At 39.9% G+C, this 19,358-nt stretch overlaps 1 protein-coding gene across 2 annotated transcripts in view; it reads right to left on the reverse strand.

Moving 5' to 3' along the window:
* NSG2 (neuronal vesicle trafficking associated 2) overlaps positions 1–19,358 on the reverse strand; it is a 78,345-nt gene that overhangs the window by 3,829 nt on the left and 55,158 nt on the right. For both annotated transcript variants that reach the window (XM_040415686.1, XM_040415687.1), the window contains exon 4: positions 3,841–3,951. In XM_040415686.1, coding sequence (XP_040271620.1) covers positions 3,841–3,951 — 111 coding nt within the window. The remainder of the gene's footprint in view (positions 1–3,840; positions 3,952–19,358) is intronic.

The following is a 19,358-nucleotide window of genomic DNA, read 5'->3' on the forward strand; positions in this document are numbered from 1 at the left end:
AAACTACTAAAATTGGGTTTAGAACTGTCCAATGCATTATTAAAAACTGGAAGGATAGTGGGGACCCATCGTATTCGAGGAAGAAATGTGGCGGGAAAAAAATCCTGAATGATCGTGATCGGCGATCACTTAAATATTTGGTGAAATCAAATCGAAGAAAAACAACAGTAGAACTCAGGGCTATGTTTAATAGTGAAAGTAAGAGCATTTCCACATTCACAATGTGAAGGGAACTCAAGGGATTGGGACTGAACAGCTGTGTAGCCATAAGAAAACCACTAATCAGTGAGGCAAACCAGAAAAAAAGGCTTCAGTTTGCTAGGGAGCATACAGATTAGACTCTAGAGCAATGGAAGAAGGTCATGTGGTCTGATGAGTTCAGATTTACCCTGTTCCAGAGTGATGGGCGCATCAGGGTAAGAAGAGAGGCAGATGAAGTAATGCACCCATCATGCCTAGTGCCTACTGTACAAGCCTGTGGGGGCAGTGCTATGATCTGGGGTTGCTGCAGTTGGTCAGGTCTAGGTTCAGCAACAATATGTGCTCCTAGAATAAGGTCAGCTAACTACCTGAACATACTGAATGACCAGGTTATTCCATCAATGGATTTTTTCTTCCCTGATGACACAGGCATATTCCAAGATGACAATGCCAGGATTTATTGGGCTCAAATTGTGAAAGAGTGGTTCAGGGAGCATGAGACATCATTTTTACACATGGATTGGCCACCACAGAGTCCAGACCTTAACCCCATTGAGAATCTTTGGGATGTGTTGGTGAAGGCTTTGCGAAGAAGTCAGACTCTACCATCATCAATGCAAGATCTTGGTGAAAAATTAATGCAACACTGGATGGAAATAAATCTTGTGACATTGCAGAAGCTTATCGAAACAATTCCACAGCGAATGTGTGCTGTAATCAAAGCTAAAGGTGGCCCAACAAATTATTTTTGGTGGCGAATCTTTTTTTGGATGGGCAGTGTATATAGGCACATAACTGATATGTTTGCTAAATTTGTTCAAAATGTGCGCTAAGAATTTCAACTTCTCTGTAAAGTAAATATGCAGTGATGCAATTCAAAATAACCCATATAACCAGTGTTGGCATATCTTAAAGCAGTTTGCCGACCTTACCATTCTCAGCCACACAATAAGACAAACATGGAATTTTAACTGGATTTACAAAAGCCAGTAGGATACATTTTAGGAAGACAGTAGTAAAATGACCACCAAATTATTTGGCCAGGAATTTGCATTATTAAATATATTATTTCAATAAGTAATCACATTTTATGCTCTTTTTAAATATTTGGTAACGAGTTTAAAAGGGTTTTCTGGGAGTTCAATTTTGATGGCCTATTCTCAGCATAGGTCATGGATATCTGATCGGTAGGGGTTTGATTCTTGGCATCCCTGCTGATTAGCCATCTGAAAGGGCTGCAATGCTCAAATGGCCTCTTCACAGCATACCAAAAACAGTACTTTACACTGTATAGCGGCTATACTTGGTATTGCAGCCCAGGTCCAATAAGTGACCAATGAACATAACGTCACTGGCCTAGGAAGAGGCTGCAGCTCTCCCCGAAGTGGCAAGGTCTCCTCAAACAGCTGATTGGCTAATGTGCTGTGAGTAAGACCCCCCACAGATCTGATATTGATTACCTATTCTGGGGGCAAGCCATCATTATTGATGTCCTGGAAAATCTTTTAATAAAGAACCCTTTACTGTTAAATGCAGAGAAATCTCTCCAAAAGACCAACCATTTAAAAGGCCACACTGTTATCTAGACCAGATTTCATGTGAGGATTTTTAGTTTCAACATCTATATTTTGCATACTGGCTATCTTGTTTGAGACTACTCCCAAGAGAGTAATTTTGCCAGTCCTCTCAAAGAGGTCACACCGTATATATGTTATTATTATATGACTAAAACCCATGCACATTAGTTTAACTAAAGTTAGAATTACAGTTGACTACTTTGGTCTAATGGAGGCTTTTAAAACTCATATCGGTGTACAGGCTGAACTTGTGAACCTGTTAGGTGTATTGAATGCCTAAGGCTACTTTCACACTTGCGTTTTTGTTTTCCGGCAGACGACCTCATTACAGGAAAAAAATGTTTTTGTTTAGTCCTCATGCATTCTGAATGGAAAGAGATCCGTTCAGGATGCATTAGTATGTCTTCCAATCCGGCAACATTCCACTTTGTGACCGGACACAAAACCGCCACAAGCTGCGCCACAAGGAAGTTTATCTTTACTTTGAATATTATATTGGCTTGTGCATGAGGGGAAAAAAGAACTTTTGCTGGGAGAAGTCACGTGTCAATTCAGAGCCTTTTGTTTCCTTATTCTGATAAGCTACCCATTTCATTTAACAAGTAATTTTATTGGTTTATTTATATCTTACACGTTACCTATGTAATTGATTGAACCTATTTGATCCTTATTCTTTGCTTGTCATCAATTCTATATTTTATTATTATTTTGCACAGATTTTTTAAAATAAATATATATATTTTATATACAATTGTATCCCTCTTGTCTTCAACTCAGCAGAAATAACGAAGTTGTATTAATGTTGATTTGTTGAAATAAGTTGGGAATCTCCTTCATTACAGATCCTTGCTTGTTTTCATAGATAGAAAACTGTTTATCAGAGCAGTATAAAGATTCTGACAGTGTAAAAAGGGGAAATTTATCAGAGTTGCAAAAAGGGATGATGACTGGTTTTCGGGCCAAGGGTGGTAGTATTTCTGAAACTGCAGTTTGTGAATTGTTCACGTGCTGCTGTGGTAAAAGGGTATCAGGAGTAAACAAATAGCAGCATTGTGAATAAGTGATGTGGAAACTGAGCAGCACCATGTGCCATTGATGTAAGGGGTGAACGTTGGCTACAAAGGTGCTCAAGGATGGACCGACACTATAGTTGAGCAGTTCACCACCAAAATGAACCAGGGGGCTAAAACAACTGTTCAGCGAACCCTATTGCATATGGGACTCTGAAGAAAACGGATTGTCACTGCATTTCTGCTAACAAATATGTATCGGCAGAAGAGGCTTCACTTTTCGTAGCAGTATTGGAGCTCCACTGATTGACAAAGGGTAGCCTTTACTAATAAGTCACATTTTCTGCTTCATCAAAAGGATGGATGTTGGCATGTCAGGCGGGAAACATCAGAGAACAATTACCATGCAACCATTGCTGGAAGAACACAAGATGGCTGGGGAATGTTTTTGTGGCATTCTCTGGGCCCACTCATCCATGTGGAAGGTGCTATCTACCGAGTTGGCTATGAATTCATCCATGCCGATCACGTACACCTATACATGCTGATTGTCTTCCCTAGGGCGGATGGGATCAGCCAGAAAGACAATGTGACATGTCATATGAATAGAAATGTCTGACACTGGTTGGAAGAGCATGTCCAAGACTTCCAAATACTACCCTGGCCCTTAAATTCCTAGACCTGAACCTAAATGAGCATCTGTGGGACCACTTTGATCATTGTGTTCGCTCTACGGATTCTCCCCATGCACCCTCCAGCAGTTGTGAGGTACACTGCAGTCTGCATGGCTCCAGATACCTGTGACAACCTACCAGGACCTCACTGAGTCACTCCCAGCTCATCTAGCTGCTGTCCGTACTGCACACAGCAGTTACTCTGGTGATCATAATAATATGACATGGTAATGTGGATATTTACTGAATGTTATTTAGCTCAGGATTACTATTCCTTTGAAGATGAAGATGTTTTTTTTTCAATCCCAAAATGTGCCATTTTTTGTATGGTATAGTTTAACATTGCATTTTTGTTCTGGGAGAGAAATGACTGCATACCTTGTATACAAATCCATCTGGACAGCTGTGATCATATGTGAAGGCTTTGTAGACCACAAGGAATACTATGCAAGCAAGAAATGCCAGTGCCAGGCTTATTAGGATAGTGACCTAGAGGAAAAAGAAACAGAATCATAAAGTGAAAACCCAACAACTGGGGAAAAAGTGATCTCACATTGTAAATGTAATCATTAGGGTCTCATGACATGATGTATCAGTTATACAAAAACTTCAATGGAAAATATGTTTTTAAGACTGTGTTTTGCCCTTGGGATACATAAGAAGGACACTACAGTAATGAAGCGATTGCAGTCAATAGGAGGAAATTGACAGCCTTCCTTTTGCAGCTCCTAGGGATGAAGACAAGTAAGCATCATTAGGAACTGAGAGCTCTTTCTGATCTTCCTGGAACCTGACATCATGTCTTTCTTTGCACGGCCTTTTTAAATGCATCATAAATTAAATTACACGGTGCATCTCAAGGATTCAAAGAAAAAAGCTTTTTAAGGGGTTTGTACTCTCAGCACATCTGCTCAGGAGCAGAAAATATTCTTAGAATCTATTTACCAAAAGATCACATATAACCTGGCAATCCCACCACTTACACTAAATATGTCGTTCTTATATCACAATATAATTAAGATATAATATCTCTAGAAATGGCTCAAACATGGGTGGAACTCCATTCAATTACATATTGAAAACATATACAGAAGTGGCATATATTAAATAAAATGGTTTTATTGCAAAATGGACTAAATTGGAAAGTGCTCATGCATTAGTCTCCAATTCTATAGTCCTCCCTTTTCATCTCCTTGCCTCTGGAATGTATCAACCAGGATACAGAACCTTTACTCTGATCACACTTCTCCAATGACACACATCCGATATGCCAAAAATATTTATAGTTGGAATACCTATAGGAGCATGTTTCTCCCTTGAGGATTCACTTCCAATTTTGACAAAAAGGAAAAAAAACTAAGCTACCTTGTGATTCTGATTAGTGTTCAGCGAATCAAAGTGCACAAAGTGCACAAATATAAATTTCGAAATTTCCTCGTGCTTCGTGGTAATGAATCGATTTTTCCTGAAATGGCGGTACAAATGAAAAAAATAAAAATACTTACTTCATCAAGACAGTGGAAAACTGCGCTGCTTGATACACCTCCTCCCTTCTTGGTACGGGTTACAAAAGGCACGGGGAAGGATCTGCAAGGGGTATACCCGAGGATCCCTCCTCTTTCCAACACTCCTGTGGGTAATTAAAGGTCGCTACAATAGTGAAGCCCAGACTGCCACTGTCACGTGCAAAGATTTATTGTACTTACAACAGTATCTCTGATAAAACGCATAAAACAATGGTATGCACACTTCGGTATCGCCCAACCCGTGTTTCGCTGTCACGCTTCGTCAGGAGCGAACATCTTAGCATCAGAAACTAATCTTAAAGAGAACCTGTCACCTGGATTTTGTGTATAGAGATGAGGACATGGGTTGCTAGATGGCCACTAGCACATCCGAAATACCCAGTCCCCATAGCTCTGTGTGCTTTTATTGGGTTAAAAAACCCGATTTGATACATATGCAAATTAACCTGAGATGAGTCCGTGAGGTTGTAAAGTGCCCAAATTGTACATCCATTCCACCTCTTTTTTGTTGATTTTGGCACAGAAGTCCCCCCCACGCCAGTGTGTTTTAACTAGTTCTACACCAGTGAACCTTAATCCTTTGGGATTCTTTTGATGACATTTATTGAAATGTAGGGGTACACTATGGGTCTCCAGACCTTTTTTTATGTTGCAAATATGCTCCTGTACCCTTATCTTAAATTTTCTGGTGGTCCTCCCTACGTACTGGAGGCCACATGGGCATTCCAGCACATAAATCACTCCTATGCTCTTGCATGTGATACTCCCCTTGATTTTAAAGTCCTGTTGATTTTTTTCTGGAATTAATGGACTGAACATTCCTCCCCTTATCTGACTTCCCTCTGTTTTTGCAGGGAAGACAAAAACCACACCAGGAGAACTTAAGTTTTTTTGCTTATCTATTGATTTGCATTCGGCACTATGTACCAGGTGTTGCCGTAGGTTAGGGGCTTTTTTGAAAATAACCAGAGGGTATTCAGGGAGAACTTCCCCTAGAACGGGGTCATTTTTGAGAATACCCCAATTTTTGCGGATCGCATTTTTTATTTTTCCTGCATTAGTGTTGAACTGGGTAATAAAACTGAATCTATAGTCTATGGTCCTATCTTTTTTCGCACCACTCTTTTCCTTTCCACTTCCCTCGATCTCTTCTATACACCTAGTCAGATCTTCTTCCGTATATCCCTTCTCCAAAAACCTTTCTTTAATATTGGTACTCTGTTCTTGAAACACTTTTTCATGGGTACAGTTCCAATAAATTCTCTTGAACTGCCCTTTAGGGATATTTCTAAGCCAGGGGTTATGATGGCAACTTGACATATCGATGTAAGCATTTACATCGGTGACTTTAAAAAACGTCTTTGTTTTTAGCCTGCCCTCCTCTACAAAAATAGTCAGGTCTAGAAAATCTACCATACTGGCACTAACAGTACTGGTAAAGTGAAGGTTCCAGTCATTGATATTTAGCTTGGCAATAAAATCCTCCAGACCTTGCCTCTCTCCCCTCCAGACTAATAGGCAGTCATCGATATATCTGCGCCAGGTAAACAGTTCACCCTTTTCCAGTGTTATATTTAGCAACGGGCTGATGTTATCTTCCTCCCCTGAGTCCATGAAAAGATTTGTGAAACTGGGGGTGAATTTCACCCCCATCGCGGTCCCGGTGCACTGCAGGTAAAAATTGTTCTCAAAAATAAAATAGTTATGGCACAAACAACAAATTTTAGTATGAAGTCCCTTTGGACAGGATTCATATTGGGGTTCCTGCTGAGGGCCTGCTCTACACCCCTAAGTCCCAAATCCTTGGGAATGACAGTGTAGAGTGAGGTGACATCAACAGTGGCCAAAAATATATTATCTCCAATGGGCCCCATATCATTCACCAGCTGTATTACACTTCCAGAATCCCTCAAATACGAGGGAATCTGCGAAACAGAACAGGATTGCTAAGTTGTGGATTTTTGGGAGGTGGTAGATGACCGGTGTAACTGGATGTTTAATCTGCAGATAGTCAAATTCTTTCTTATTTAGGGTACCCTCATCGTAGCCATCTTGGAAGAGTTTGAATATTTTTTTCTTAAATTCAGTGACCGGATTACTTTTTAGTTTCCGATAAGTATCCCCATCTGCAAGGAGCGTACGCATTTCTTTGTTATAATTTTCTACATCCATAATAACCACCCCTCCCCCTTTATCTGCCGGTTTAATCACAATTTTTTCATTAGTCTCCAGATTTTTGAGTGCCAATTTTTCTTCCTGTGTAAAATTAAAATACCTTGGTTTAGTGTCTGACCTTTCAAGTTCTCATATCAGACCTATTTTGAAACTCTCTACACAGTCATTCCCTTTAATAACTGGGAAGAATTTTGACTTATCACGTAACTGTGTATGAACAGTCCCCGCAGCTATTTTGGCATTTTTAATAGGCGCTGCCTGGTTATTTATAAAATATTTAGTGATGTTCAGTTTTCTTATATATTTGTGGATATCAAGGAAAGCTTTAAACTTATTCTGCCTTTTTGTGGGTGCGAATTTAAGACCTCTCCCCAAAACCCCTTTCTCCTGTTCAGACAACACGTGCGTACTGAGATTGAAAATCCCTTTTACTTCTCCCTGCTCTTTTTTCGGTCCTTTGCCCCTCCCTCTGCATCCTCTAAGGGTCCATTCACACGTCAGTATTTTTACCTTTCCAGATAAACGTTACTTTTTTTTGCGGATCCGTTTTTCAGTACAACCTTCCGTTTTTTTTACTAAAGTGCTTCCGAATCCGTTCTTCCGTTTTTTCTTTGTTTTGTTTTTACATCCATTTTCCTGTCAACGAATCTGCAAAATCGGATGACATTCGGATGGTTTTGTGCATGTCATCCGCATTTATGCGGATCCATTGACTTGAATGGACAACGGACCCGAAAAACGGACAGAAAGTAGGAGAAGCTTAATTTTTTTTTCAGGATCCGTATACTCGGAAATAGAAAAACGGAACGGATTCCGTGATTCGGACAGCACTATGATTGGTGTCCGCATTTTTGCAGAGACAATTGAAATTAATGGATCCGAAAAAACGTTCCGAGTTTCTGAACGGAAACGGAGTGTTATAATGGACGTGTGAATGGACCCTAAATGTGTTCTTTTTTGTGGGATATTTGATCTTTCTTGGGTTTTTGTTCTTTCTACTACATTCTCCCTTTGCTCTCATGGGGAAAATTTTGTTTCTCCTGGGTCCCTTCCCTTTGCACACTAGCCTGTGGGGGGGTCCTCTATCTGATCTCTTTAAAAGGAAAATTGTTCAGATGATTCATAATTTTGTTCTGTTTGGTGGTAATTGTGTCCCCTATTTTTGTACTGAGGTGGTCTTTGTGGATATATTTGATAGTTGCCTCCCCCCTGCTGGTAGGTTCCATTTCTCCACTCTCTGGAATAGTGTGGGTTAAAGCGTCGGTATGGTTTCCCACCTATTGAATTGCCTGGGGGGTCTCTCAAATCCATTCCCCCTACCTGGTTGATTGGAATAACCATCCCCATAATATCTGCTATACTGATTATACGGTCTATCTCCATAATTTCCACCCTGGGGGTTGTAGGGTCTATAGGAATTATTGAAATGATGGTTAAAAGGTCGAACATAATCGTTCCCACAATGGTAGTTCGGTGGTTGATCCGCATAATTTGGTAGTGCAGGTGCAGTCCTTGCATTCACCGTGCTTCCATAGTTACTACCTCGATTTCCATGGGATAATCCCTGGTCAGTAGTGCCCGTGCTTTTATTATCTATACCCAAAGGGATTGAGGGTGTTGTTTTTTCTTTCCATTTATAAACCGCCTTATTTTTATATTCCTCGCAAACTTTAAAATACTTTTTCTGCTTTTTGCCTTTTACTTCCTTTTCTACCTTTACAATATTTGCCTGACATTTCCCAAACAAGACCATATACTAAGACTGCTCTTTGTAAGGCTTCAGAACTTCATGCAGACATTCAATATTTGCATACTAAATGTAGGCTAGGGACTTTATACTAAAATGTACCGAATTTTGTTTGTGCCATAACTATTTTATTTTTGAGAACACTTTTTACCTGCAGTGCACCGGGACCGCGATGGGGCGAAATTCACCCCCAGTTTCGCAAATCTTTTCATGGCCTCAGGGGAAGAAGATAACATCAGCCCGTTGCTAAATAAAACACTGGAAAAGGGTGAACTAATTATCTGGCGCATATATATCGATGACTGCCTATTAGTCTGGAGAGGAGAGAGGCAAGGTCTGGAGGATTTTATTGCCAAACTAAATATCAATAACTGGAACCTTCACTTTACCAGTACTGTTAGTGCCAGTATGGTAGATTTTCTAGACCTGACTATTTTTGTGGAGGAGAGCAGGCTAAAAACAAAGACGTTTTTTAAAGTCACCGATGTAAATGCTTACATCGATATGTCAAGTTGCCATCATAACCCCTGGCTTAGAAATATCCCTAAAGGGCAGTTCAAGAGAATTTATTGGAACTGTACCCATGAAAAAGTGTTTCAAGAACAGAGTACCAATATTAAAAGGAAGAAATAATCCAGCTCACCTATCTGGTCTGTACATGATCCCGGCTCCGAGGGCCCTGGGGAAGTGTTCCCGTGGCAGGCAGAAAAAAATGAAGGAAGGATCCCGGATACAGATAAATTCCTCTTTCAGCTCTTCTTTATTAATTATAGACAGTAGACAGACATAACCATCAGGTGCACGGCAAGATTGACGCGTTTCGGGTGAGTACCCTTAGTCGTAACAAATTGCTAAATGTGGCCCCTCAATATAAAGGAGTTGAAATCACCCCTCCTCTAATGGGGGGGAACTGGTTTCAAGCAACATCCGTTGCACCACACCTAGACACACCTTTTTTCCAGCTTGCATCAATCAGTTTGTGATTACTAAAACACTGTGCGAACCTTCCTCTGGCATCTTAATCTCAGGTTAACCCGTGATTGCATTCAGTACAAGTCGCACAGTGTGAATACTTCATTGTATAGAAAACATAAAATATGTATAAAAAACTTTGGTACAAACGTTGACATACAAAAACAAGTACAAATACAGTGGCCTTTTGCATTATAACATATTCTGATTGATTCCCTGATAATGACATTCTCAGAGCAGATTTGTCTAGACATATAATGTTGAAAATACATTATTACATGTCGGTGGAATTGGAAGATCACCACCTACCCGGTATCAAACTGGGAGTTTGGGATACCATTACAAAGTAAATCAGGTAACAGGTGGAACATAACATGAAATTGTTTCGGTCCTGCGCATAATCGTTGGAAAATTATTACTTGCAGCATCTAAATAAATTTACTACTAGATGCTGCAAGTAATAATTTTCCAACGATTATGCGCAGGACCGAAACAATTTCATGTTATGTTCCACCTGTTACCTGATTTACTTTGTAATGGTATCCCAAACTCCCAGTTTGATACCGGGTAGGTGGTGATCTTCCAATTCCACCGACATGTAATAATGTATTTTCAACATTATATGTCTAGACAAATCTGCTCTGAGAATGTCATTATCAGGGAATCAATCAGAATATGTTATAATGCAAAAGGCCACTGTATTTGTACTTGTTTTTGTATGTCAACGTTTGTACCAAAGTTTTTTATACATATTTTATGTTTTCTATACAATGAAGTATTCACACTGTGCGACTTGTACTGAATGCAATCACGGGTTAACCTGAGATTAAGATGCCAGAGGAAGGTTCGCACAGTGTTTTAGTAATCACAAACTGATTGATGCAAGCTGGAAAAAAGGTGTGTCTAGGTGTGGTGCAACGGATGTTGCTTGAAACCAGTTCCCCCCCATTAGAGGAGGGGTGATTTCAACTCCTTTATATTGAGGGGCCACATTTAGCAATTTGTTACGACTAAGGGTACTCACCCGAAACGCGTCAATCTTACCAATATTAAAGAAAGGTTTTTGGAGAAGGGATATACGGACGAAGATCTGGCTAGGTGTATAGAAGAGATCGAGGGAAGTGGAAAGGAAAAGAGTGGTGCGAAAAAAGATAGGACCATAGACTATAGATTGTTTTATCACCCAGTTCCACACTAATGCAGGAAAAATAAATGTGATCCGCAAAAATTGGGGTATTCTCAAAAATGACCCCGTTCTAGGGGAAGTTCTCCCTGAATACCCTCTGGTTATTTTCAAAAAAGCCCCTAACCTACGGCAACACCTGGTGCATAGTGCCGAATGCAAATCAATAGATAAGCAAAAAACAAATAAGTTCTCCTGGTGAGGTTTTTGTCTTACCTGCAAAAATAGAGGGAAGTCAGATAAGGGGAGAAATGTTCAGTCCATTAATTCAAGAAAAAATCTACACGACTTTAAAATCAAGGGGAGTGTCATATGCAAGAGCATAGGAGTGATTTATGTGCTAAAATGGCCATGTGGCCTCCAGTACATAGGGAGGACCACCAGAAAATTTAAGATAAGGGTACAGGAGCATATTTGCAACATAAAAAAAGGTCTGGAGACCCATAGTGTACCCCTACATTTCAATAAATGTCATCAAAAGAATCCCAAAGGATTAAGGTTCACTGGTGAAGAACTAGTTAAAACACACTGGCGTGGGGGGGACTTCTGTGCCAAAATCAACAAAAAAAGAGGTGGAATGGATGTACAATTTGGGCACTTTACAACCTCACGGACTGAACATCGAGTGCGATTTAAAACCTTGCATCGTATAGTCCGGTTTATTGTACATCCTCCACTTCTCTTACCTGTGACCAGGTAGGACCTGTGATGGGAGGAGTTCTTCCTAACAGGGATAGGATGAGAGGTGGATTGATGGTCTGACGAAGTAGCCCGGGGCTAACTAGTCAAGTCATGTGACAGAATGAATGAGGTGATTGAGCAGAGCCGCTGTGACCAGCTAGAAAGAGCCGGCCTGAGATAGAAGTGTGGAGGGGTATTGTACATCCTACACTTCTCTTACCTGTGACCAGGTAAGACCTGTGATGGGAGGAGTTCTTCCTAACTGGGATAGGATGAGAGGTGGATTGAAGGTCTGACTAGTCGAGTCATGTGATAGAATGAATGAGGTGATTGAGCAGAGCCGCTGTGACCAGCTAGAAGGGGCCAGCCTGAGATAGAAGTGTGGAGGGATATTGAAAGAGGTAGTTTTAGATCTATTAGGAGCGAGTACTAGAAAGATGGTTTTAGTTGTTTTATGTATTTTGATGATGTGAATCTGTTGACATTTAGGCTACATGCACACGACCGATGTGTGTTTTGCGGTACGCAAATTGCGGATCCGCAAAACAAGGATGGCGTCCGTGTGTGTTCCGCAATTTGCGGAACGGCACGGACAGCCATTGATATAACTGCCTATTCTTGTCCGTTTTGCGGACAAGAATAGGACAGGTTATATTTTTTTTGCGGACCCTGGAACGGAGCAACGGATGCGGACAGCACACGGAGTGCTGTCCGCATCTTTTGCAGCCCCATTGAAGTGAATGGGTCCGCATCCAAGCCGCAAAAACTGCTGCTCGGATGCAGACCAAAACAACGGTCGTGTGCATGAGGCCTTACTGAAATTATTTATACACTTCTTTCATGATAAATTTTGATGTATTTTTTTATATTATTTTTATATTGTAACAAAGGAGGAGTGGTGACACAGGGAAAGGGTCTGCCTTTTAATGGTATTTAAGATTAGTTTCTGATGCTAAGATGTTCGCTCCTGACGAAGAGTGACAGCGAAACCCGGGTCGGGCGATACCGAAGTGTGCATACCATTGTTTTATGCGTTTTATCAGAGACACTGTTGTAAGTACAATAAATCTTTGCACGTGACAGTGGCAGTCTGGGCTTCACTATTGTTGCGACCTTTAATTACCCACAGGAGTTTTGGAAAGAGGAGGGATCCTCGGGTATACCCCTTGCAGATCCATCCCCATGCCTTTTATCCGTACCAAGAAGGGAGGAGGTGTATCAAGCAGCGCGTTTTTCCACTTTCTTGATTTACTTGCTTCTGTGATCTTCCCACATTGCATTGAAAACCTGCAGCGCAAGATTACAGATACAGATACGTTTACTAGTGACTTTTTTACTGTGAATACTTACTTCATCCATTTGAGTGAGAAAAGGCCGTCGGAGCCATCTTGCTTGAAGATTCCACGCAAAATCTCGTGCAGGGTGATGTATGACATCTCCATGCCAGCCAACATGATGACGTCATCACGCAAAGCATAAGATTTTGCGATGGATCAAGCAAGCAAGATGGTTGAGGCGGCCTTTTTGTGATCAAATGGATGAGGTAAGTATGATTACATTTCTTTAAGATTTGCAAACAGTAAAATGCTTTAATTTCAATTTCAGATGCCGCAATCAGTGATAAACTTGGCATCTGAGGCTTGGGGACGGCGCAATTGCTGTTCCCTGTAATTGCAACCACTATTTACAAAGAAATGCACTTTGTGACAAATTAATTAATCACAAAGCAAATTTGTTTGTAAAATATGGCAAAGCAGCTGAAATCAACTTTAAAGAACTTAGATCATCTCTAATCCTGATCACAAACTTTAGCATTTTGCAGAAAAAAAATTATGTGAATGTACTAAAAACATGTTGTAAGTGGAAATGTATAATTTTCCATTCAGTAACACGGAAATATCTGGATACTGTGGTCTACATTTACTAATGGAGTTTTTTTGTGGCTTAATTTGTGCCTAACTTTCAAGGCAACTGTTTCAAAACATATTTATCAGCCATTTGAGACAAAAAGAACAGTGTATAGGGTCTAGATGACAGACAGTGGTTTAGAGGTGTGAGGGATGAGAATCCATTTTGTATGAGTATTCCTTCCATCTTGTGCATATGTGGAAAATTAATGAGTCAGATGGCAGGATTTAGGGAGTCTCTGTGTATAAAGATCAAATGTTCCTATCTGCAAGGCCAAGGTAGCTGCCCCCTCGCTCCCTTATCAGAGTTTGACATACAAGAGAGAGTTATGTTTCTTCTGAGTTTAGAGATGTACTGCTGGAGAATGTTAACTTGCTAACTAAGATAAGATGCTGCAGAAACTTTTTAATTATTAGAATTTTGTTAGTATAGTGCGTAAGTATTGCCTTTTATGAATAACGAATCAAATCACTAGTTTCGATCTCCACCCCCTTGGCGGTGTGCCAGATTTGTCTATGATTATCTGTAGTGTTATAAAGATGTATACTTGTATGGAATAAAGGAGAGAGAATCTGACTCAGCAGTGTGTCTGTGTCAACTCTGTGAGCGCTCATAAGGACACTTCAATTGGGACCCCGACAATCATAGAAGAAGGGGTTTTTGCCCCAACAGAGGAGAGGGGACGTAGAGTAAAACCTGAAAACTTGCAACAAAAAGTACAAAAATTATGGTGCAAATATTTGGCAAAAACCAAGCCAGTGGACAGGTGGTTTATTGATGGACACAAAGGTCTAAAGGTGCATCAGATTTATCAAAGAGTATTTGCCAGTGTGATAAATGTAGCTTATTTTCTAACTGCTTGGTCTAGGATTACACTGTCTAAGGCTATATTCACATGGCTGTATCAATTTTGCAGTCTGCAAAGTGCAGATCTGAACAAAACATGGCTACCAGCCATGTGCACCCTGCATTTTCCAGTTCCACACATGCCTATTCTTGTTCACAAAATGGACAAGAATAACACATGTTCTATCCTTTTTGTGGGAAGGTGGAACAGACAATTTTTTTGTGGACCCATTGAAATTAGAGGGTCCGCATCCGATCCGCAATTGGGGACCACAAATACAATTGTGTGCATGTGGTCTTAATGTTAGACAAAATGGGTAAATGTTGGCCTGTGCACCTATACAGTTTTTTTTCTTCAGACTCTCATGACATGATATTGCAACTAGAGATGAGTGAAGCATTAGAAAATTCAACTCGGTTGCTTCGTCGAATTTTAAAAATAAATTATTTGTAAGTAATCGGTGCAATGACAGGAAATGGCGATTGCGCCGCTTCCTGTCATTGTACCCCTCAGATGCCGTGTTCATAGCTGATTGCGGCATCTGACATTAACATTAAAGTGTAAAATTAAAAATAAATAAATAAAATCATAATTACCTCATCCATTTTATCGCAAAGAGCCAGTTGCCCCCATCTTAATTGAAGATCCAGCGCGAATACTCCAGCGTAAATCCAGTGCGGCCTGTGATGACGTCACCACGTTGGCAGGCGTGGTGATGTGATATGTCACCGTGCACGGGATTTCGCACGGGATCTTCAATCAAGATGGCGACGGTCAGCCCTTTGCATTCAAGCGGATGAGATAAATATGTTTTTTATTTTTTTACGCCAATCAGGGAAAATGGATTTGTTACTATAAAGCACGAAGAAATTTGGCTTCGCAGACTTCATGGACTTCGATTCGCTCAACACTAATTACAACTCACAAGCCGCATACCTTATAACTATTCTCTCCATCTACTGTAGGTAGAAAGGCCTCTTTCACATCAGCTTAACTGATTTCCGTGGATCTGCTTCGTTATAGGAGCAGAGCGAAAATAACGTGTCAGATTCGACACATAACAGACTTGAGCGGAGCCAAACAGGTCCCACTGACTATAATGGGATTCATTCTGTTTCTGTCCAAGAGAACACATTTTTAGCAGAGAAAATGGAGTCTCCAACTCAGATGTGAACATGCTCCAAGTAACATCCAGTAGTAGTATCAAGCCTATCCCTACAATGGCTATTACTTGGAGTTTGTTTAGTGTTATAGAGTAAAGTGAGCTCGGTCTTATGTCATACCTAGAAATCTTTCCACCAAGAATATTTGACAATGTATAAGATACAATACACAGCATAAACAGATCTATTGCACATTTCCAAGTGAGACATCTATGAATCAATGTTATTTTCAGATTCAATGACTTTTCTATTAAAATGTACTATGAATGTATATTTGATGTTACTAACATTTCTAAGTATTAGACATTTTCTATCAACATATTCACTATTATCAATGATGAAAAACGTGGAGAAAATCACAGTGATAAAGGAATGAACATTTCCTTATAGCTGCTGAGCTGCGTGTAAGGCCTCTCAGGTAACCAACCAGTACCCTGCACTGTACTGATGAGGGGCAACAACAGTGCTGCCTACAGATAGGTGTCTCTGGTTTGGCTTCTATGAGTTCATTTGCACATACGGTATAAGATATTGACGTTAATGTACAAATTAATACTTTGATACCCTTTCTTCCTTGTATCCTCTACAACATAACAACGATGTTAAAAACACAACCTCACCCTATTTTTTACACCCATCTCTAAACCCATCTTTCCAGAAAATGTGATGCAATATGTACCATCAGAACTGGCAGAGTAGTAGGTGACCATGCCTAGAGATACAAAGTACCTTTCCATCTTAACCTACTGAGATGTTGATACACATTATTGGAGATGCGGCCCGTTTTTACCAACAGTGCAGTAACCATACTCACTTGCTACCCCATGTGACCTCTCTGGGTGTATTTCTCTGGGCACACAAGTACCACTCATATGTGACTGTCGGTGCAATATCTCGTGTGCACCGCGCTTTTTTGAGCGCTTTGTACGTCATGTATTGATATGGATGTATAAGGGGAGCTTTGGGTTCATTAGTCAGACTAGATATATGACTTATTATTATTTTCTACCTTAATAATCGTTTGCTTTAAAAACCTTGGATGATTATTATATTGCCATCTGTGAGACAACGCATTTTTGCTTATCTATTTGTATCTGTATGATGCCTATTAGGAAACAGTTTTTAGTGTCCCCTGATGAGCCCAACTAATAACATTGGCCGAAACGCGTTGGTATTAAGGGGCCTAATGCTATGTGCTGTCATTTTTGATTGCTTAGGTGCCTGCTGTAGAGAATATCTCTAGTATTTTTTATTGCATGTCTGTACATCTCAGTATTGATTGGAGCAGTATTATGCATTAAACATTTATTATTTTATGTATCTAGAATAGGCCACTGAATATGCGCATTGGGCACCTTATTATGGTTTGCCTGTGTCACCTGTTTTCAGGGCCATCCTAGGGAATATAGGAGGTTCCTGAATACGGGATTGCCCCTATCGGGGCGGCCATTCCATTCTCTAGGCAGGGACATATAGTTTAGGGTGATTATAAGGGAAAGGTCCCCAATCGATTGCCACCACCCTGCCTAAAGAGCAGTTTCTTCCAGAATCTTGGAGGATTTATGACTATTGTGTCCCTATCTTATTTATCATTTTTTTGTTTTTGTATATGTTAATTTGTTTGTGAGGATGTTTTAATCAGTATATTAAAGGTTACGGGTGGTACTCTGTGACGAATAGAGATACAAAGTAGTCATCTAATGTCTGTTATGCTTCTTTCTAGCTGTCAAACAGTAAGCTGTAGAAGAAATAATTAGAAGGGCTCACTCACAGTGCAAAATTCACTTTTACAGTATAAAATATGTAAAGTATAGCTGCATTTCATGGCCATTTTTGGATATAGCTGCCGTGCGTGTACATATGAAGAATAACACTATTTCTGGCTATTATAGGACTTGAATGGATCGTTTTCTAGCAGTCTTTCCCTTTGGAATCTCTGTAATTCTATTTTTTGACTTGTGGTTTGAGACTAGCTGAAATCATGTCTGCCAATACAAAAGACATGGGGAAACAGGATAATCTGCTTCCTAACTCATTGTAGCTCAACAGTAGAGTAATGCTGGATTTACACGCTCTACCCAGCAGCCAACTATCAGGAAGGAAGCGTTCCTTCCCAACAATTGGCTGCTCTTTCAGCAGAATGCTGTTTAGACAGCACATTTTGGTCATTTGGTGATCTGCGGCACCTTTATACGGATCATTCAAAACCCAGAATAACATTATACAACAGAATTAAGCAGTTTAGATGTAAATCCAGCAATCAAGGCAGTAAATCTCTTACTAGCAACCAGAAGTCTCTCTGTCTTTTTCTGTATCTGTACCCATCTCCAGTAGCCCAAACCTTCTACTCCTTCTTCCCTCTCCCTAGCTTTCTAAGTAATATGATCCTTCAGTAAGAAATCACCCATCTTCTAGATGTATCTGAATCAACTTTGCAGGGTAACAGGCAGAACTGGATGGGCATGTCTTTTTCAAAAACACTTCATTTAAAAAAGGCCAATTTCCCTGGGTTGAGGGCAGCATTTCAGGGCATGGACTGGGAGCAGCTATTGCAACATACTAGTACAGAGGATAAAAGGGAGAGCTTCAACTCTACATTGGGTAATTATACTGAAAAATGTATTCCTGTAGGTAACAAGTATAAACGGGTAAAATTAAACGTGGCTTAAAGATACTGTAAAAGAGCAATAAACAACAAAATGGACGTTTAAAAATATAAATCTGAAGGGTCAGCTGTAGCCTTTAAAATTTACAAAGGGCTTAATAAAATCTGTAAAAAAGGGATAAAATCTGCAAAAATACTAAATTAATGACTACTAGACAAAAAGTACAAAATAAAATCCCCCAAAATTGTTTAAATATATAAATGCTAAAAAAAAAACAAGATCTGAACATGTAGGTCCCATAAATAATGGTAATGGGGCATCAGAAAAGGCAGAGCTACTAAATGTTTTTCAGCTCTGTATACACAAAAGAAGTGAAAGGAGCTGATATTGGTGGTTTCATGGCGATATTACATCCAGTAACATACTAAATTAGCTAAATGTAGATATGATCCAAGCTAAGTTAAATGAGGTAAATGTGAACCAGGCTCCGGGTCCAGATGGATTACACCCAAAAGTTCTTAAAGAGTTCTATTATTGCTGTGTTCCTGTTCATAACTTTTATAGATTCTCTATCGACTGGTACCGTGCTAAGTGAATGGCACAAGGCAAATGTGGTTCTCATCTTTCATAGGTAATTATAGAGCAGTAGGTTTAACTTCTCTAGTGGGAAAATGTTTGAATGGACTCTTAAGGGTCTATATACATCAGTATGTGACTGTTAATAATATCATAAGTAAAAGCCAGCACGGGTTTACCAAGGACAGAAGTTGTCAGACTCACCTGATTTATTTTTATGAGAAGGTGAGTTGAAGCCTTGATTTATGGGTAGCTATGGACATAGTGTTCTTGGACTTTGCAAAGGTATTTGATACTGTCCCTAATGGACGTTTAATAGGTAAAATAAGGTCTATAGGCTTAGAAAGTATAGTTTGTAACTGGACTGAAAACTGGCTGAAAGATCGTGTCCAGATAGTTGTGGTCAATGATTCCTATTCAGAATGGTCCTTAGTTATAAGTGGTGTACCCCAAGGTTCAGTGCTGGCTCCCCTACATTTTAATTTATTTATTAATGATATCGAGGATGGGAT

This window comes from Bufo bufo, chromosome 1, assembly GCF_905171765.1.
Source record: "Bufo bufo chromosome 1, aBufBuf1.1, whole genome shotgun sequence".
NCBI classification, from domain to species: Eukaryota; Metazoa; Chordata; class Amphibia; order Anura; family Bufonidae; genus Bufo; species Bufo bufo.